Source organism: Salvelinus alpinus, chromosome 10 (genome assembly GCF_045679555.1).
Source record: "Salvelinus alpinus chromosome 10, SLU_Salpinus.1, whole genome shotgun sequence".
NCBI lineage: Eukaryota > Metazoa > Chordata > Actinopteri > Salmoniformes > Salmonidae > Salvelinus > Salvelinus alpinus.
In genome coordinates, this window is record NC_092095.1 from 59052581 (window position 1) to 59074615 (window position 22035).

Sequence of the window (22035 nt, forward strand, 5' to 3'; positions counted from 1 at the left end):
AACAGTAATAACAGTAACATTCACCCTCTTGCTCGTTAGTAGGCTATCTTAATGATGTGGTTTTGGGTAGATTAGATTTGTGTTTTGGGATTTTCGATGGCTACAAGAGTCACAGTGCTCAAGTGAACCATCTGATTGTCAAAATGTGGGGTTAGTAAGTGCTAAGTTATAGGTGAGGGGGAGGGAGCAAGTAGTACTACCAATGTCTACATTTAGCTGACAACCAGTAATTCTGAAGGTGATACTGGTTCTACCTGTATTTACAGAATTGTATATATTTTTTTTCACCTTTGTTTCACCAGGTAGGCTAGTTGAGAACAAGTTCTCATTTGCAACTGTGACCTGGCCAAGATAAAGCATAGCAATTTGACACATACAACAACACAGAGTTACACATGGAATAAACACACATACAATCAATAATACAGTAGAACAAAAGAAAACAAAAAGTCTCTATACAGTGAGTGCAAATGAGGAAGGATAAGGGAGTTAAGGCAATAAATAGGCCATGCTGGCGAAGTAATTACAATATAGCAATTAAACACTGGAATGGTAGATGTGCAGAAGATTAATGTGCAAGTAGAGATACTGGGGTGCAAAGGAGCAAGATAAATAAATAAATACAGTATGGGGATGAGGTAGGTAAATAGATGGGCTGTTTACAGATGGGCTATGTACAGGTGCAGTGATCTGTGAGCTGATCTGACAGCTGGTGTTTAAAGCTAGTGAGGGAGATATGAGTCTCCAGCTTCAGAGATTTTTGCAGTTCGTTCCAGTCATTGGCAGCAGAGAACTGGAAGGAAAGATGACCAAAGGAGGAATTGGCTTTGGGGGTGACCAGTGAGATGTACCTGCTGAAGCGTGTGCTACGAGTGGGTTCTGCTATGGTGACCAGTGAGCTCAGATAAGGCGGGGCTTTACTTGTAGATAACATGTAGCCAGTGGGTTTGGCGACGAGTATGAAGCGAGGGCCAACCAACAGGTGCAGGTCGTGCAGTGGTGGGTAGTGTATGGGGCTTTGGTGACAAAATAGATGGCACTGTGATAGACTGCATCCAATTTGTTGAGTAGAGTGTTGGAGGCTATTTTATAGATGACATCACCGAAGTCGAGGATCGGTAGGATGGTCAGTTTTACGAGGGTATGTTTGGCAGCATGAGTGAAGGATGCTTTGTTGCGATATAGGAAGCCGATTCTAGTGAGCAGGTGCGGGCAGTGACCGATTGAATAGCATGCATTTAGTTTTACTTGCGTTTGAAGCTCGTCTGGAGGTTAGTTAACACAGTGTCCAAAGAAAGGCCAGAAGTATACAGAATGGTGTCACCTGCGTAGAGGTGGCTCAGAGAATCACCAGCAGCAAGAGCGACATCATTGATTGATACAGAGAAGAGAGTCGGCCCGAGAATTGAACCCTGTGGCACCCCCATACAGACTACCAGAGGTCCGGACAACAGGCCCTCCAATTTGACACACTGAACTCTATCAGTGTCAAGCCCTGACCATAGAGAGCCCTTGTTTCTCTATGGTGTAGTAGGTCAGGGCGTGAGGGGGTATTCTAGTTTAAAATATCTATGTTGTGTTGTAGTTCATATTTTCTATGTTGGTGTTTTGTATGGTTCCCAATTAGAGGCAGCTGGTAATTGTTGTCTCAAATTGGGTATCATATTTAAGTAGCAATTTTCCCACCTGTGTTTGTGGGATATTGTTTTGTGTTTGTGCATGTGCACCACGTAGTCACGTTTCATTGTTCGTTTATTGATTTATTGTTTTTGCTTAAAGGTTCACTTTGAAATAAATATGTGAAACTCAACATCCGCTGCACCTTGGTCCCTTTCTTACGACAATCGTGATAGAATATCCCACCAACAAAGGACCAAGCAGCGTGAACATGAGGTAAGGGAGTTTTGGACTTGGGAGGACATGAGAGGACACGAGACCCTTCCTTGGCGGGAGTCGCCAAGGAGCATAGGGGGACAGCGACAACGGCGGGGACCGGGGCCACAGAAACCCCAAGATTTTTGGGGGGGGAACATGGAGCTGGCAGCTGAGCAGAGGGAAGAGCCAGAGACCGTCAGGGAGGCGATAGAGAAGTGGTCGGTCGACCCAAGGAGAGTACCAGAGCCCGCCTGGGAATCGATGGAACAGTGTGAGGAAGGATACTGGAGAATGGAGTTAGCTCGGAGTATGTGGCAACGCAGGCGTTTGGAGGAGCGTGTAATCAGTCCGGTGAAACCTGTGCCGCCTCCACACATCAGATCTCCAGTGCGCCTCTCCAGCCCGGTACGTCCTGTGCCCCTGCTCCCCGCACTCGCCCTGAAGAGCCAGAGACCGTCAGGGAGGCAATGGGGAAGTTGAGAGAAAGAGATGAGAGAGATGTTGTGCAAGTGTGTTATGCTCAACATCCGACCGGAGGATCCGGTTAGCAGTCTGGTGCAACCTGGGCCGGCTCCACGCTTCTGGCCTCCAGTGCGCCTCCCCAGTCTGGTCCGTCCTGTGCCTCCTCCTTGCACTCACCCTGAAGTGCGTGTCACCAATCCGGTGCCACCTGTGCCGGCCCCACGCATCAGGCCTCCAGTGCGCCTCCCCAGTCCGGTAAATCCTGTGCCTGCTCCTCGCACTCGCCCTGATGTGCGTGTCACCAGTCCGGTGCAACCTGTGCCGGCCCCACGCATCAGGCCTCCAGTGCACCTCCCCAGTCCGGTACGTCCTGTGCCTGCTCCTCACACTCGCCCTGAAGTGCGTGTAACCAGTCCGGTGCCACCTGTACCGGCACTAGGCCTCCAGTGCGCATTCACAGTCCAGAGCTTCCGGCGACGGTTCACAGTCCGGAACCTCCGGCGACGGTTCACAGTCCGGAGCTTCCGGCGACGGTTCACAGTCCGGAGCTTCCTGCGATGGTACACAGTCCGGAGCTTCCGGCGACGGTACACAGTCCGGAGCTTCCGGCGACGGTACACAGTCCGGAGCCTCCGTCGACGGTCAACGGTCCGGAAAGTCCAGGCACGGCGTCCAGTCCCGCTCCAAGGCCGGAGCCATCCTCTGCGCCGGTGCCCAGTCCAGGCACGGCGTCCAGTCCGCTCCATGGCCGGAGCCTTCTTCTGCGCCGGTGCTCAGTCCAGGCACGGCGTCCAGTCCGCTCCATGGCCGGAGCCTTCTTCTGCGCCGGTGCTCAGTCCAGGCACGGCGTCCAGTCCAGCTCCAAAGCCTTCCTCTGCGCCGGTGCCCAGTCCAGGCACGTCGTCCAACCCGGCTCCATGGCCGGAGTCCTCCTTTGTGCCGATGCCCAGTCCAGGCACGGCGTTCAGCCCGGCGCAATGGCCGGATCCGGGGTCTGGGCGGGGGCTACGACCTACACCGGAGCCGCTACCGACACTAATCCCCCCCCTACCCTCCCCATTAGGTTTCAGGTTTTGCGGCCGGAGTCCGCACCTTTGGGGGGGGGGGGGTACTGTCACGCCCTGACCATAGAGAGCCCTTGTTTCTCTATAGTGTGGTAGGTCAGGGCTAGGGTGTATTCTAGTTTAAAATTTCTATGTTGTGTTCTAGTTTATATTTTCTATGTTTCTATGTGTTTTGTATGGTTCCCAATTAGAGGTAGCTGGTAATTGTTGTCTCTAATTGGTGATCATATTTAAGTAGCTATTTTCCCCACCTGTGTTTGTAGGATATTGTTTTGTGTTTGTGCATGTGCACCACGTAGTCACGTTTCGTTGTACGCTTATTAATTTATTGTTTTTGCTTAAAGTTTCACTTTGAAATAAATATGTGGAACTCAACATCTGCTGCGCCTTGGTCCCGTTCTTACGAGAACCGTGACAATCAGAGAAGTAGTTCAGGTGTGCATGTTGCTTATTGGTGCTATCTGATGTGTCCTCATTATTGAAGTACCTGGTTTGAGCCCAGGTAGGGGCTAGGAGAGGGACAGAAGCTATACTGTTACATTGATGCTGTTGACCCGGATCAATGGTTGCTGCGGAAAAGGAGGAGGCCAATGTGAAATGGCTAGCTAGTTAGCGGTGGTGCGCACTAATAGCGTTTCAATCAGTGACGTCACTCGCTTTGAGACCTTGAAGTAGTTGTTCCCCTTGCTCTGCAAGGGCCTTGGCTTTTGTGGCGCGTTGGGTAACGATGCTTCGAGAGTGACTGTTGATGTGTGCAGAGGGTCCCTGGTTCGGGGCGAGGGGCGGAAACTATACTTACATTGATGCTGTTGACCCGGATCCCTGGTTGCTGCGGAAAAGGAGGAGGTCAAAAGGGGGGTCAGTGTAACCGATGTGAAATGGCCAGCTAGTTAGCGAGGTGCGCGCTAATAGCGTTTCAATCGGGGACGTCACTCACGTCACTAACGATGCTTCGTGGGTGTCAGTTGTCTATGTGTGCAGAGGGTCCCTGTGCATGAGCATGCTTAGAAGTAGGCCTACCTGGCCTGCTGCATGGAACTGGAGGAAAGTGCCCATTTGGCAATGTCTGATTTCTGATTGTGTTAATTCACCACGTCCACCACTAATAAGCTGAGCTTCATTTTTTCTTCACCTCATACATTGTAAATTGTCTGTTTTTTTAACGTCCATTGGAAATGATAGTTCCTCAGTACCTGATTTTTTTCCAACACTCGATTATCAAAATATCATGATCTGATGATTCTATATATCCAGCAGAAACGTCTGTTCTGAGCTCACTGGTGCGGGAAACTGAGGGCCCGGAATAGGCTTGTTGATACAATGGTACAAGTTCGCTAGAGACAGCCAGTTGGTGATTTGATACAATGTTGCGCTTCACAAGCAGTAGCTCAATAGACAGATAGAAAGGAAGGCAGACAGGCGGAGTAAAGAGATGAATGTGATTGAAAGAACCAACATTTTCATCAGGATATTTTCCACTGTTTTAATTGTCGGTTTAGGTCTATCTATCTTACTTAGTTGATGATTGATGTTATAGGCCTACTGCTGCATTGGCCAAAAGACTGAGTTCTATGCGCTCATTTCTTTAGCAGCCAATGGACCACAGTGTATCAATGGGTAGAGCTGGGGCCATTTAAAGTCCTGAGGAGAGTGAACGAGGTATGTTACAGGTTACAGCTTCCCCCCGATTACTGCATTAACCCCTCATTCCATGTGTCTCTCCTCAGGCCGGTGGTGGCTGGCCCGCTCCAGGAGTCTGAGTTACGGGAGGTTCCTCCGCCCCCTCTGGACATTGAGAGGGCCCCGGCGTACTCCGTTCGTTCCATACTGGATTCGAGACATCGGGCGAGGGGCCTTCAGTACCTCGTGGACTGGGAGGGGTATGGCCCGGAGGAGAGATGCTGGGTTCCGGTGGAGGACGTGTTGGCGCGCCGCTCGAGCCACGCGTCATGGGGGGGGGGGTGGCACCGTCACGACTTCCGCCGAAGTCGGCTCCTCTCCTTGTTCAGGCGGCGATCGACGTCACCGGCTTTCTATCCATCGCCGCTCCATTTCTCATATGTCCATTTGTTTTGTCTTGTTCCATACACACCTGGTTTTCATTCCATAATCAGACTGCGTGTATTTAGTCCTCTGTTCCCCTCCATGTCTGTGTGTGTAATTGTTTATTGTTATGTGGAAATTGTCAGGCGCCATACTTTTTTAAATGTTCCGTGATTTTTGGCACGTTATGTTATATGTGCTGTCATTTTGGACCGGAATTAAAGTGCGCCTGTTTACTACACTCTGCTCTCCTGCACCTGACTTCGCCTCCCGTACACACCCCCTAACACTCACCCCCTCCAAAGCCCCACCAGATGTCACTTGCCAACAATGGAAACAGCTTGAGTGTCACGGCCGTCGTCTAGGTGGAAATGACTGGACCAAAGCGCAGCGCGATGAGCGTACATTTCTTTTTATTTGAAATGAATGTCGCCAACAAAACAACAAAACAAGGAAAAAACGTGAAGCTTAACTTGGGCAATAGTGCCACTAACAAAGATAACTACCTGTTAAAATATTTTTATCAAGGATTAAGATAAATGATTCACTAATTCTACCCAGAAACTTAACCATTAGGATTAGAGGTTATGTAGCATGGACAAGGAGTAATTAAAAATGATAACCATTGGGGAAGAAAGGAATGTATGTGTGTGCCGAAAGAAAACAAAGAGACTCCTTAACCTATGTTTGAACCGACCCAGCTATAACTCTGTGGAGATAAAATAAGACAGTGAGAGCCCCTCCAGGTTTTCCGTATCTGGGGGGGACTGGAACTGTCAGCTGAGTGGTAATAAACTGTGGTGAGACTTCAGGGGATAATCCAAATATAGTGTGTATGTATGTGCGTAGTTTAAGGGAAGGTATAAAAGGAACGTTTTTGTATATGCACGTCAGAGCTCTCGCCAATAAAATTGTTTGACTAATTGTGAGATGGGAATTCTGTCTGTTTCATTTAAACTAGAACTTTACAATCTCTGGGGTTCAGACCTAAAAAGATAATTGCAATTTATGAACATTAATTACAAAATTATATAACACTACCCACAAATGCGAAAGGAAAAAAGGCTGCCTAAGTACGATTCCCAATCAGAGACAACGATAGACAGCTGCCTCTGATTGAGAACCACACCCGGCCAAACACAAAGAAATAGAAAACATAGAAATAAAGAAACTAGAATGCCCACCCTAGTCACACCCTGGCCTAACCAAAATAGAGAATAAAAGCCTCTCTATGGCGTGACATTGAGGAGCTAAACCACATTTTACTTTCACTTTCACAGCCTCAGGAAATAAAATATCAGAAGTAGGCTATGAACTGAAAAGATGGCGGAAGCGGACATTGATGTGGAGCGTGAACATAATGGCGTTGGAGTCAAGGAGATTTGGAATATTGTCCAAAAGAATAGAAAACGGAGCTAAGTAGCATACAGTGATAAGAAGGTCCCTTCTCATCCTGTAGAAGTACAGTTTGTAAATGAGGAGCAGCTGATTGGATAACCAATTTTGAAGAATCCATTTGATTGATGCTTGTTGGATGAATCGTATGGTGAATGAAGAAAAAGTGAAGTCTATCTGTTCTTTTGTTTTTTGATATGGAGTCTCTCACTACTCAAGTGCAGTTGGGATATATCAACCACAGAGTCAGAGCATTTATCCCAAGACCAAGTGTTTACAGAAGGGAGAAGCCGAGATGTTCAAGTTGTGGAAAAGATAATATCATGTGTTTTTAAAGTGATGAAAATTTGACATGTTGCAATTGTGGTGGGAACCGTTAAGCCACGTCTTTGGAATGCCCAACAAGGATGAAAGAGAATGAGGTGGTCAAAGTCCGGGCTGTCCAGAGTGTTTCATATGCAGCAGCTGTTAAAAGGGTTGAGGGTTCTAATGGTGCTCCTGAAGAGTCCATGGTTGTGGATAGGCCTTCACTGAGGGCTGCAGGGGTTTCTGTTCAACAGCAGGACCCAGATATGTTAAAGGTTGAGAAGGTGGACTCTGTGGCCTTTATAGCTATGGTGATTAATGGCACTGCCAAGGTAGAGAGGAAGTCCAGGAAAATAGACATCATTGTGGATGTGGCGGAACGGTTCCTGGGACTGAAAGACTTCTCGGCGGAGGAGTTGCATGGAGTACTGTCACAAGCCGTACCTCCCTCCGAGGTCATAGAGCCTGAGAAGGGAGATATGGAGATTTGAAGGAAGGAAGAAATAGGAGTTTTGGTGTTGTCAATGTGTTTTTTTACTGTTTTATTTGGGGTGGATTAAGTTTGTTTTCCCTGTCACGTATTAGGGAAAACTATCACGTATGTTTTTTTCAACCCTGTCCAGTTGGTGGCGGTAATATACATTTTGGGATTGTAGTCTGCCATAAAACCTACAGAAGAAGAAGAAGGCTATGAAGCCTGGGTTGGGATTCGCCAATAAAACTTACGTGGGTGCTAGGTCTGAGCAAGCAAATCAAGGAATCCGGGAGAAAGATAGCGCGTTTGTTTGAAATGGAAAAGTGTCGCGGTAGTTATTGATAAAGAAGAACATCAAGACAAAGCAGCTGCTTTACAAGTGGGATGGACTGTTGAGCGCTACATCCTGAAGGGTTGTGCTGATTGTATGGAGATTGTGACAGCCGGTTAAATGGCGTACCTTGAGAACAGAGTTGGGTGCTGTGGAATCGGCGATGGTAACCAGAAGTAGTCTTGTGACAATTGTATGTGTTTCTGCTGGTCAGAGGGAGCAGGCACTCCCTGTTAAACGAATGGGTGCAAGAGATGTGAATTGTTTTTCTCTCAAGAAAAGGGCGCCATTGAAAGGAGTGATTACTGGGGTAGAGGTAAATGTGAAAGCTGACCAACTGAAGGGGAAAGATTCCCGGTGTTTGTGATGCTCGTCGTTTGATGCGATGCAGACAGGGTGGCGTGAAGGGAGAAACAGAAGAGTAATTGTCTGTTCTTTTGAGTTTTGATGTTGAGTCTTTGCCAAACAAAGTAATGTTATGATATAAGTTATCCTGTACAAGCTTTTGTGCCGAATACATTACGTTGCTACAGGTGTCAAGCTTATGTGCATGTGGTAGCAGTGTGTAGGAGGGAGTTTCCTAGGTGTGAGAAGTGTGCAAAAGGGCATGAGACAAAGGAATGTGTAGCATTGGGGAAAGTAGTGGTATGTGTTGTTGTGTCTATGACTATCATTAAATGTGAAGACTTATTTATATCAAATCAGTACTCTAGGTTAAATTATTATGTGATTAAACTAATCATGTAAACATTAATTAACTAGGAAGTCAGTGCACCATGGGAAAATGTTGTTTACAGAGTTATGATTTCTAGAATATAACTCTTCAGATATTTTCATATCTTACGATTACAGTCTTCTTTTAATTATTATTACCCCGGTCATTCTCATTCTGAACGTCGTAAAATTCTTCGTTATCTGCACGAACCCTAGTCTCCATAATGAATCAGCGATATACAAATTGGCTTAATTATTTATTTACTAACTAACTAAATAATCACAGAAATACATAACAAACTAACATATAGTTATTGGTTACTAACACAATGCAATGAAAAAGTCACTAGTGGACTATACCGATATGACGGCTTGATAGACAATGGAAAGGGTGGGGACAGATAAAAAGCGGGAAAGACTAAATTAACCCACTACACACAGTTGATAGTTAAATTCATTGAAATGCTAATACTTTGCACATGAACGGCCGCTCATTCGAAAGGAATTGCAATGTACATATTTACGCTTTTATGCCGTTGTTGTCTCTCTGTTGAAATCACCGGTCCGTCTGCTGGAGAGTAAGTCGACAGAAAGTCTCGGGTTGTGTTAAAAAGGATACATCAGGCATACCAATGGGTGTCGCATAGAATAGACGCTTCCGCGGTTGTCTGTATTCTTGTCTTCGGCTACGCATATTTCCAGCTGCAGACTGGTAAAAGCGTTGTCTAGGATGTGCTCCTTCTGTAGCAATGTTTTAGAGTTGAACAATTTCCCGCTGTGTAGCCAACACTACACACTGTCTGATCTCCTTGGCCGATATAGTGGTAGCCATTTCAACGTTGGGACTTCGTTCCGGCGTTCTCTGACTCAATGGAAAATTTGTAGGAAGTGGGTTTTATACACTTCTGGAAAAGGACGGTCCATGACGCCGACATAATGTCTGGGCTCACGTGGGCGTGGCAACTGACTTGGTTAATACTTCACATGAAAAACAATTCCCTCATTTCGAAGGGTACCATCACATTACATCATCTCACAAATAGTTTCATATTTAATCATTAATTTTATACAACATTCAGGTAGAAAACGAATAACTGAGGGATGTACACTTCCAGAGATACCGTTAGATTGTCCTACTGTCTTTCCTGATGTCACAAAATAAAACAATTTCGACAGGATTGTTCTTTAAATACCCACGGACAATTCCCACATTCTCAAAAATAGAAATATTGTTTAATTCTCCAATTTTGGGGATGAAGAGTTTTGGCAAGAGAAGATACTTTTGTCACGCCCTGATCTGTTTCACCTGTCCTTCCTTGTGATTGTCTCCACCCCCTCCAGGTGTCGCTTATTTCCCCCAGTGTATTTATCCCTGTGTTTCCTGTCTCTCTGTGCCAGTTTGTCTTGTATTGTTCTTGCCGTAATATGGACTTGGTCTTTTACCAAATAGGGCTATCTTCTGTGTACCATCCCTACCTTGTCACAACACAACTGATTGGCTCAAATGCATTAAGAAGGACAGAAATTCCACAAATTAACTTTAACAAGGCACACCTGTTAGTAGAAATGCATTCCAGGTGACTACCTCATGAAGCTGGTTGAGAGAATGCCAAGTGTGCAAAGCTGTCATCAAGGCAAAGGGTGGCTACTTTGATGAATCTCAAATATAAAATATATTTTGATTTATTTAACACCTTTTTGGTTACTACATGATTCCATATGTGTTATTTCATAGTTTTGATGTCATCACTATTATTCTACAATGTAGAAAATAGTAAAAATAAAGAAAAACCCTTGACTGATTAGGTGTGTAGGATTGGATTTTGGGCATTTATAGTAATGATTATCAGTGGTACTGCAGGGATGGAACGTAAGTCGCAGAAAATAGAGGTTGTGGTGACAACTGCAGAGAGGCATTTGGGTCTGCGAGACTTTGCATCAGAAGAGTTACAGGGTGTGTTAAGTGGTAGTGTCCTATCCTTTCAGGCTGTTGGCCTGAAGTAGGACTAAATATATTTAAATAGTTGAGTGTGGTATTTTAGTGTGAGTGTAGTGTTAGATTAGGGGGAATTTTGTTATTTATTTTAGCAAAGTATAAGGAAGTTATACCCCAGTCTAGTAGGTGGCGGTAATGCAACATGTTTTTTTTTTTTGGGATACCAACCGCCATTAAACCTCAGCGAAGAAGAAGGCTATGCCCGGAACAGTTTTTTTAGCACATCTAATTTTAACTAACTTTTATTTAATATGTAAACAAATTAACTACCAAATATGCTCAAACTAACGTTCATTGGATTGTGCTTCTGCTTTCGTCTGGCGCAAAAGGTGGTTTCCGGAGGTAAGTTGAACCGACCGGCCTACGTAATATGTGTGCTATAGCTAGTGTGCTTATTGTATAGCCTAGCCTACAACATTATCACATGTTTGATTGTCATGTACAATAGATATAGGATATGTATCAATGTGCCTTATGAACACAATATGCGTTGCAACTTAAAGAACAAGCGCAGCCGCCGGGGTCGGGAATCAATTCAATGAAAAAAACACATGGCTATCTGAACTCAAAATCTTGTATAGAGATTTTCAACATGGACAGTCAGAATGGTTGTAAAAAATCCATGTAGGTTTGTAATGAGTACAGCACTTTTCTTATTCCGTTTAGCTACGCACAGACCAATTTGGCCAAGGCGCAAGCCTACAGAATTCACTGGGTATGCATGGATGTGTGTATACTGTAAATCATTTCTCAATAACTTGTTGCCTTAAAAGCATTTAATACAAGTGGTCCTCAAATAGCAGTCTTTAAAGCATATACCTATTCTCACAGAGTTTGGATGCCCTGCAGTGAAGGCTGAGTTTTCTGTGTTATTATTGTCACAGTAATATAATCATGAGATTAGACTACTAGAATGGTCCTGAACGTTCTTATGATGGTCCATGTTGGTCAGGGTGTTGGTCAACCATGGTTTTGCCTTTTCTGTGATATTGTGTAAAACAATAAATGTGAAAAATGTATGTGTGTTAGCTTAGCTAGCCAGACAGTTTTAGAGGAATGACTCCATACATTTTTCTAATTAACTGCCAATTACCATTAAAATAATGCAGTCAATCCACAGCCATACACCAGCTGGAATCAGTTGATGATAGGACTTAGACAAGTTGTAAATGCAACAAGTACTGATATTGTATCATATAATATATTCAGAAGTTTGGGGTCACTTAGAAATATCCTTGTTTTTGAAATTAAAGCAATTTTTTTTGTCCATTAAAATAACATAGTGTAGACATTGTTAATGTTGTAAATGACTATTGTAGCTGGAAACGGCAGATGTTTTAATGGATTATCTACATAGGCTTACAGAGGCCCATTATCATCTGAAACTCGTCAGCCTTCATTTCTCAGAACAAGAATAGACTATTTCATGTGAGAAATTGCCAAGAAACTGAAGATCTTGTACAACGCTGTGTCCTACTCCCTTCACAGAACAGCGCAAACTGGCTCTAACCAGAGTAGAAAGAGGAGTGGGAGGCCCCGGTGCACAACTGAGCAAGAGGACAAGTACATTAGTGTCTAGTTTGAGAAACAGATGCCTCACAAATGAAGCATTCAATTCTCTGGCAACAGCTCTTATTGGACATTCCTGCAGTCAGCATCCCAATTGAATGCTCCCTTACAACTTGAGAGATCTGTGGCATTGTGTTGTGACAACTGGACATTTTAGTGGCCTTTTATTGTCCACAGCACGAGGTGCACCTGTGTAATGATTCTGTAACTTTGAGGGATTATGACTAGAGGTCGACCGATTATGATTTTTCAACACCGATACCGATTATTGGAGGACCAAAAAAAGTTATTTTTATTTTTATAAATGTTTTCTTTATTTATTTGTAATAATGACAATTACAACAATACTGAATGAACACTTTAACTTAATATAATACATCAATAAATTCAATTTAGCCTCAAATAATGATACATGTTGAATTTGGTTTAAATAATACAAAAACAAAGTGTTGGAGAAGAAAGTAAAAGTGCAATATGTGCCATGTAAAAAAAAGCTAACATTTAAGTTCCTTGCTCAGAACATGAGAACATCTGAAAGCTGGTGGTTCCTTTTAACATGTCTTCAATATTCCCAGGTAAGAAGTTTTAGGTTGTAGTTATTATAGGACTATTTCTCTCTATACCATTTGCATTTCATATACCTTTGACTCAGTCAGACTGCTCTATCAAGTATCAAATCATAGACTTAATTATAACATAACACACAGAAATACGAGCCTTAGGTCATTAATATGGTCAAATCCAGAAACTATAATTTCGAAAACAAAACGTTTATTCTTTCAGTGAAATACGGAACCGTTCCGTATTTTATCTAACGGGTGGCATCCCTAAGTCTAAATATTGCTGTTACATTGTACAACCTTCAATGTTATGTCATAATTATGTACAATTCTGGCAACTTAATTACGTTTTTTTTTAGGAATAAATGGTCTTCACACATTTCGCAACGAGCCAGGCGGCCCGAACTGCTGCATATACCCTGACTGCTTGCACGGAACGCAAGAGAAGTGACACAATTTCCCTAGTTAAAAGAAATTCATGTTAGCAGGCAATATTAACTAAATATGCAGGTTTAAAATAATATACTTGTGTATTGATTTTAAAGAAAGGCGTTGATGTTTATGGTTAGGTACACATTGGTGCAACGACAGTGCTTTTTTCACGAATGCGCTTGTTAAATCATCACCCGTTTGGCAAAGTGGGCTGTGATTCGATGAGAAATTAACAGGCACCGCATCGATTATATGCAACGCAGGACACGCTAGATAAACTAGTAATATCATCAACCATGTGTAGTTAACTGGTGATTATGTTAAGATTGATTGTTTTTTATAAGATAAGTTTAATGCCAGCGAGCAACTTACCTTGGCTTCTTGCTGCACTCGCGTAACAGGTAGTCAGCCTGCCACGCAGGCTCCTCGTGGAGTGCAATGTAAGGCAGGTGGTTAGAGCGTTGGACAAGCAACGGTAAGGTTGCAAGATTGAATCCCTGAGCTGACAAGGTAAAAATCTGTCGTTCTGCCCCTGAACAAGGCAGTTAACCCACCGTTCCTAGGCCGTTTATTGAAAATAAGAATGTGTTCTTAACTGACTTGCCTAGTTAAATAAAGGTTAAAAAAAAAAAGACCACAATCGGTGTCCAAAAATGACGATTACCGATTGTTATGAAAACTTGACATCGGCCCTAATTAATCGGCCATTCCGATTTAATCGGTCGACCTCTAATTATGACATAGCTCCTCTAGTAGTTTAATAGGATCTCTAATATAATTAAGTGATAATGCCAGAGAAGCCGGTGTTTGGAAGATATATTGGCACGCGTGTCGAGGGCCAGCAAACTGTGCCAATAAATCCTCAACACCTGCTTCGAGGGCATTATCACTTTAATACAACAGGTTACCAAGATATTCAAATAATGATTGACATATTTTCATTGACTTTATTTTGATTGATTTCTTAATACTATTTCACCCTTCCACAAGATATAGTCCAGAAACAAATCGAGGGTGTCTACCCAAGCCGGCTGGTCATTCGTTCTATTTGTTCGGTTGCCAGAGACGCGACCCAGTCGCTCAATCTTTTTGTTCTGTAGCTCTGGACATACATTCGTTCTAAATGTTCCATTGCCACACTGGCTGGCAACGTTCTTATTCTTTGCTTGCTAGCTAGCCAACTACGGCTAACTTAGTCACGTCAAACAGTGCAGACAGAAAAAAACAGTAGCTGCATTTGTTTAAGCTGTTTTCTAGTGACATTTATTTGTATATATCCATAACAATGATGTAATGAGGCACGATTTTGCCTGGCATAGAAAATGTACTCTCTTGTTAGGACACTGTTGTTCAAAAGAGCTAGCCAACAACACAGCTCACACAATAACTTCAAACTGAAGCTGGAAAGACTGCAAACTAGCCTCACTTTGTTTCGTTATACCTTTTTTTAAATATACATTTCTTTGTATATATTCATAAAAATGATGCCAGCTGATTCATGATTTTGACTGTCTGAGAAACACTGCCTGCCTCTCTCTCGTCCTGACCCCTACACGTTCATTACTATGGTACAGTTGGAGATCACATTTGAATATTGAAACAATGTTGCAAATGTCAGAGAGATGGACAGTAAGGTTTATACAAATCTGAGATAATGTCTAGATGCTTTTTATAGTGGGGATCAAGTGTATATCTTCCCTGCCTGGGATGAGGAGACAGTGGATTGCGCAGTCAGATGGAACAGAGTAAATAAGCATTTTAATATCATAGATTTAGCCGATGGTAACTTGTGCAATAGACACCGTCTGGAATGTGCTTTTAACCAATCAGCATTCAGGATTGGACCCACCCTTTGTATAATAGTGGACAGCCTCCGAGGCAGGGTTTACCCAAAGATTTTAATCTGTGGTGTAGTCTAGATAAATTTCTACTCCAGTGGTGTTAGTGAGGGGGACAATACTGGTAAAATGGTCAGATTACATAGACCAGATACACCCAGCAAGCAGAATTCTAGACATAAACAGTAAAGGTTGAAAATAATGTCAGTTCAATGCCAATAGGGTTAGGACTACATATTTATACCCTAACCATACTGTATTATCCTGGATACATTGATACTCTGATACATGTATGAAATGTCTGCTTTTCCAGAGGATCTTTATAAAGTGGGAGGTGAGCTCGTGTTGAAACCAGACAAGTCCACAGTGCCACACTCCATCACAAGCATCCTATGGAAGCATGGGAAGAACAAGGTGGCAGAGTGGGACAATGGTTTTGGTGGTCTGGACATCTATGGTGCCTTCAAAGAGCGTACAACCCTGGACCAGACTACTGGAGAGCTGAGAATCAGTGGATTGATGAAAACAGACAGTGGAGTTTATTCTGTGGAGTTCAACAGCAAACTGCTTGACAAGACATATAAACTATCTGTTATCAGTAAGTGTTTCTGTGTGTGTGTGTGTCTGTGTCTATGTATGTGTGGTCATGTAGAAACAGCAGGTTATGTATTGTAGTGCCTCACAAACATTTTCCCAAATGATTCCTGTTTCTTTCCTCTATTTACAGAGGCAGTCCCCAAACCCACAATCACTTTTTCCTGTAACGCCAACAAAACCTCCTGCACTCTGACCTGTGAGGGCGACACCACTGATGCTGAACCAGTCACCTACAGCTGGAAAGTGGGGGAGGGGGCGTGGGAGGTCATAGGAAAACAGCTGATTGTCTCTCAGAGCGACACTGGCAAATCAACCAACAGTTACAAGTACATCTGCAAGCTGAAGAATGATGTTCGTGGGGAAGGGGAAGTCAGTGAGCCAGTTGGACAGGTGTTTGGCTCAGGTGAGTGGACACTCATAAGTGTGTTACAGTCTTATGTATTTATATGTCAGTAACACTGCTAGTGTTGTAGTGCAGCATTCAAAATGTCCTATGTTGAATACCTGAAACTCCTGTCAAAGTATCAATACAAAATGTTTTTTTTCATTTCAGAGCCTTCTGAAATTGATGTTGGGGTTGTTGTTGGTGTTGTCGTTACTATTGTAGCGCTTGTTGCCATCGTCATAACAGGTAAGAACAGCACATCTCTAGTAACAGAGCACTGTACATGTACATAGTTGTGAAGCACAGATTGACATAACAGCAGCAACAACAGTGAGCTATACCCCCTGAAGGGGATACCTGTTCTACCTGTATTTACAGTAGTTCAGATGTGCAGGTACTGTATGCATGTTGTTTATTGGTGCTCTCAGAAAATGTCTTCTTATTGCAGCTTAAGCATGTAAATGTGGATGAAGTCCTACTCAACAGCTGATAGTATGGTTAATGCAGACTTGTACTTTAAGAAGTTGTAAAATATTTGTATATTTACTCCTCAGTTTGGTTGGTGTGGAAGAAAATTAAAGGTAGGGTGATTCTCTGGCTCTTTCTGGTCCAACTCTTCATACTCACTGCTTCACCAAAATGTTAGACAATGTGCATTTCATTTCATTGAAAGGGTCTTAATAATGTATTAATGTATGCACACTCCAACACTCAAGCATATTTTACAACTGCAGTATTTGTGTTTAGTGAATCCACCAGATCAGAGGCAGTAGGGATGACAATGCATTATATTGATAGGTGCGTGGATTGGACCATATTGCTGTCATGCCTGAGCATTCTAAATGTAATAAGTACTTGTAGGTGTCATGGAAAATGTATGGAGTAAAAAGTAGATTATTTTCTTTAGGAATGTAGTGAAGTAAAAGTTGTCAAATATATATAAATAATAAAGTACAGATACCCCCCCAAATTAAGAGAATAAATAAATAGAAAAAGGGTGTGTGAGTGCACAGTAGTAATCTCATAACCTTATGCAAACTTAAAGGGAAAATACAGTTGAAGTCGGAAGTTTACATACACCTTAGCCAAATACATTTACACTCAGTTTTTCACAATTCCTGACACTTAATCCTAGTAAAAATTCCCTGTCTTAGGTCAGTTACGATCACCACATTATATTAAGAATGTGGAATGTCAGAATAATAGTAGAGAATTATTTATTTCAGCTTTTATTTCTTTCATCACATTCCCAGTGGGTCAGAAGTTTACATACACTCAATTAGTATTTGGTAGCATTGCCTTTAAATTGTTTAACTTGGGTCAAATGTTTCGGGTAGCCTTTCACAAGCTTCCCACAATAAGTTGGGTGAATGTTGGCCCATTCCTCTTGACAGAGCTGGTGTAACTGAGTCAGGTTTGTAGGCCTCCTTGCACGCACACACTTGTTCAGTTCTGCCCACAAAGTTTCTATAGGATTGGGGTCAGGGCTTTGTGATGGCCACTCCAATACCTTGACTTTGTTGTCCTTAAGCCATTTTACCACAACTTTGGAAGTATGCTTGGGGTCATTGTCCATTTGGAAGACCCATTTGCGATCAAGCTTTAACTTCCTGATTGATGTCTTGATGTTGCTTCAATATATCCACATAATTTTCCTCCCTCATGATGCCATCTATTTTGTGAAGTGCACCAGTCCCTCATGCAGCAAAGCACCCCCACAACATGCTGCCACCCCCGTTCTTCGGCTTCCAAGCCTCCCCCTTTTTCCTCCAGACATAACGTTGGCCATTATGTCCAAACAGTTCTATTTTTGTTTCATCAGACCAGAGGACGTTTCTCCAAAAGGTACGATCTTAGTGTGCAGTTGCAAACCGTAGTCTGGCTTTTTTATGGCGGTTTCGGCGCAGTGACTTCTTCCTTGGTGAGCGCCCTTTCAGGTTATGTCGATATAGGACTTGTTTTACTGTGGATATAGATACTTTTGTACCTGTTTCCTCCAGCATCTTCACAAGGTCCTTTGCTGTTGTTCTGGGATTGCTTTGCACTTTTTGCACCAAAGTACGTTCATCTCTAGGAGAGAGAACGCGTCTCCTTCCTGAGCGGTATGATGGCTGCGTGGTTCTATGGTGTTTATACTTGCGTACTATTGTTTGTACAGATGAACGTGGTACCTTCAGGCATTTGGAAATTGCTCCCAAGGAGGAACCAGTTGTGGAGGTCTATAATTTTTTCTGAGGTCTTGGCTGATTTCTTTTGATTTTCTCATGATGTCAAGCAAAGAGGCACTGAGTTTGAAGGTAGGCCTTGAAATACATCCACATGTACACCTCCAATTGACTCAAATTATCTCAGAATATCAGAAGCTTCTAAGGCCATGACATCATTTTCTGGAATTTTCCAAGCTCTAAAGGCACAGTCAACTCAGTGTATGTAAGCTTCTGACCCACTGGAATTGTGATACAGTGAAATAATCTGTCTGTAAACAATTGTTGGAAAAATGACTTGTCATAAACAAAGTAGATGTCCTAACCGACTTGTCTAAACTATAGTTTGTTAACAATAAATTTGTGGAGTGGTTGAAAAACGAGTTTTAATGACTCTAACATAAGTGTATGTAAACTTCCGACTTCAACCGTACATCGTAAATTCAAGGAACCTCTTCTACTCTGTTTGCTGTAAACCAATGTTGAATGACCAATCCTAGGGGAAACACTGCTGTAATTGACAGATTCTTAAAAGTTAAATACAACACACTGTGTATTGGGAAAGGGGGATAACTAGTCAGTTGTACAACTGAATGCATTCAAGTATAGGAGTGTATAAGTATAGGAGTTTTTCTTTCAAAATGATCTGATTAGAGAAAGTTTGTCCTTCTGTTCTCAGCAGCTGAAGCCAGTGGATCCAACAGTCCTAAATATGATTCAACGCCTGAGAGTAAGAAGACACAGTGGCATTCACCTGGAATTCTGCCACTTAGCATCCTTTTCATTGTCATCCAGAAGTGAACACAACCAATGCTAATATGGTCTGTGTATCAGAATGCTAAGCTCAACTTTTCTTTCTTCTCTTCTCCTCAGCTAAAGGCAGTGATGTAGTCCAGCCAGAACAAGGCAAGTTATCCAGTTAATTTAAGACTGTATAAAGCAGAGGTAAATTCTTAAGTAGCATTTGATGCAGTAGGAGAGAGGCTGTAGTTGATGTCTTCCTTCTGTGTGATTCTGCAGAGGTTACGGTTCCGCTAACGGTCAACCACAAAACCGGGGAAGAGGACGCAGACAAACCTGGAAAGGGGCAGGAGAATGGCGGTGTGTATGAAACTTAAGCGGATAGTTTACCTGGCAGTTACAGTGAACTCCAACCATATTTCCAACTGACTGATTCTTAAATGGTAAACGTCAATGGAGCTCAGCGTTCAACACAATAGTGCCCACAAAGCTTATCACTAAGTTAAGGACGCTGGGACTAAACACCTCCCTCTGCAACTGGACTTCCTGACGGGCCGCCCCCAGGTGGTAAGAGTAGGCAACAACACATCTGCCATGCTGATCCTCAACACTGGGGCCCCTCAGGGATGCGTACTTAGTCCCCTCCTGTACTCCCTGTTCACCCATGACTGCGTGGCCATGCACGACTCCAACACCATCATTAGGTTTGCAAACGACACAACAGTGGTAGGCCTGATCACAGACAATGATGAGACAGCCTCCTCCTATAGGGAGGAGGTCAGAGACCTGGCCATGTGGTGCCAGGAAAACAACCTCTCCCTCAATGAGAGCAAGACCGGTTGCATCACCGCCTGGTATGGCAACTGCTTGGCATCCGATCGTAAGGCGCTACAGAGGGTAGTGCGTACGGCCTAGTACTGAGGCCAAGCTTCCTGCCATCCAGGACCTATATACTAGGCCGTCTCAGAGGAAGGCCCCAAAAATTGTCAGACTCCAGTCGCCCAAGTCATAGACTGTTCTGTCTGTTACCACACGGCAAGCAGTACCGGTGCGCCAAGTCTAGGACCAAAAGGCTCCCTAACAGCTTCTACCACCAAACCATAAGACTGCTGAACAATTAATCAAATGGTCACCCAGATTATTTACATTGCCCCCGCCTTTGTTTTTACACTGCTGCTACTCGCTGTTTATTATCTATGCATAGTCACTTTACAAATTACCTCGACTAGCCTGTACCCCCGCACATCGACTCGGTACCGGTACCCCCTGTATATAGCCCGGTACCCCCTGTATATAGCCGTGTTATTGTTATGTAATTTTCTTCTTTTTTCTTTTATTTATTTAGTAAATATTTTCTTAACTATTTTTTGAACTGCATTGTTGGATAAGGGCTTGTAAGTAAGCATTTCACGGTAAGGTCTGTTGTATTCTGCAGATGTGACATAAAATTTGATTTGAAATACATTATACTGTTTATAAGTATAGAGGGTTCATCTAGAACTGGGGTGTCAAACTCATTCCATGAAGGGCTTAGTGTCTTTTTTTCTTTCAATTAAGACTTAGACAACTAGGTGAAAGGAGTTATTTACTAATTAGTGACCTTAATTCAGCAATCAAGTACAAGGGAGGGGCGATAACCTGCAGACACTCAGCCCGCCATGGAATGAGTTTGACACGTGATTTAGAGGGTTACTAGAAATTATCTAATTAGCAGCTGAAGCCAGTGGATCAAACAGTCCTAAAGATGAGCTGAAGCCTGAGGTAAGACAGTGGCATTCCACCATGTACTATGTTGTTGTTTACCTTGAGGATTGTTAGAGCAAGTTTGTGGTCAATAGACCAACTATGAAATCCCTGTACTGTTTGTTGTAGTTTGAGGGTGTGAAGGGAGAGCAGGGATGTGTGTGTGCTTGCCTGCATGTATGATTAAGTCCAACTCTTCTGTTGAGTGTTTTCTTGCCAGATGCCACTCCGTTGAAGTAAAGACCACCAGTAAAGAATCCAGTATTTTAGGATGGTAATTATGAGTCTGAGAGACACCAACCACTACATTTATTAAGAAAGCATTAGGAAGTGCTCACATTGTTAGTGATGATCAACATGTGGTATTTTTCGTTTTAATTTGGATCCAATGAAAGAAACAATGAAGTCTGATTGGTGCTGGTATTCTTAAAGGAAAGGAAGAACACCTGTTGTTGCATTTATAACATAAGACCAAGAGTTTTTCCAGACCATGTGACCTGACCAGGAAAAACTCCTGGCCCTAGTCATTAGTAATGTTTTATCTCATGAGCGCTTTCCTCTGTTGCTTCCTTCCAGCTGGTGGTCTTCCTGGTTGGTAACTGAGAACAAGAAAAATGGGGCACGTGTGTGTAATGATCATGCTTCTTGAAATGCCACACCTGTAATGTGGAAGAATTATCTTGGCCAAGGAGAAATGTTTACTAACAGGGATGTACACAACATTTGTCCGGAATAAGGTTTTTGTGAGTATGAAACATTTCTGGGATCTTTTATTTCAGCTCATGAAACATGGGACCAACACTTTGCATGTTGCATTTATATTTTTGTTCAGTGTATAAATGGTAAATGAAGGGAAACAGGCAAACATTGCACATAGTAACTTGCATGCAATCAGATGAAGTACAGTGAGCTCCAAAAGTATTGGGTCAGTGACACATTTTGTTGTATTGGCTCTGTACTGCATGTCTTATATAATTTCACTTGACCTATGTCAAGGAATTTGTACAGGTTATTGTTTTATTACCCAGGCCTGAGAGGTAGAGCTCCTCTACCTTGTAAAGAGAGAGCTCTTCAGCACAGATGTTTTATTACTGAGAGAGCTCTGCAGTACTGAGATGTTGTATTACTAAGAGAGAGCTCTGCAGTACTGAGATGTTGTATTACTAAGAGAGAGCTCTGCAGTACTGAGATGTTGTATTACTAAGAGAGAGCTCTGCAGTACTGAGATGTTGTATTACTAAGAGAGAGCTCTGCAGTACTGAGATGTTGTATTACTAAGAGAGAGCTCTGCAGTACTGAGATGTT

At 43.0% G+C, this 22035-nt stretch overlaps 2 protein-coding genes across 10 annotated transcripts in view; one reads left to right on the forward strand and one right to left on the reverse strand.

Annotated features, from left to right (window-relative positions):
* Positions 1–22035, reverse strand: part of LOC139532420 (hemicentin-2-like) — a 231613-nt gene that overhangs the window by 53116 nt on the left and 156462 nt on the right. The window lies entirely within an intron of this gene.
* The window catches only part of LOC139532429 (SLAM family member 7-like), an 89776-nt gene that overhangs the window by 21905 nt on the left and 45836 nt on the right, over positions 1–22035 (forward strand). Inside the window, exons 2-10 of one of the 8 annotated variants that reach the window (XM_071330001.1) lie at positions 10991–11003; positions 15374–15658; positions 15788–16060; positions 16211–16288; positions 16597–16623; positions 18926–18976; positions 19120–19152; positions 19267–19347; positions 21307–21812. In XM_071330001.1, coding sequence (XP_071186102.1) covers positions 10991–11003; positions 15374–15658; positions 15788–16060; positions 16211–16288; positions 16597–16623; positions 18926–18976; positions 19120–19152; positions 19267–19347; positions 21307–21329 — 864 coding nt within the window. In that variant the 3' untranslated portion in view covers positions 21330–21812. Of the gene's footprint in view, positions 1–10817; positions 11004–15373; positions 15659–15787; positions 16061–16210; positions 16289–16596; positions 16624–18925; positions 18977–19119; positions 19157–19266; positions 21005–21306; positions 21813–22035 lie in introns of those variants that run through there. The other 7 variants (XM_071329998.1, XM_071329995.1, XM_071329997.1 and 4 more) reach the window with 7 other exon arrangements.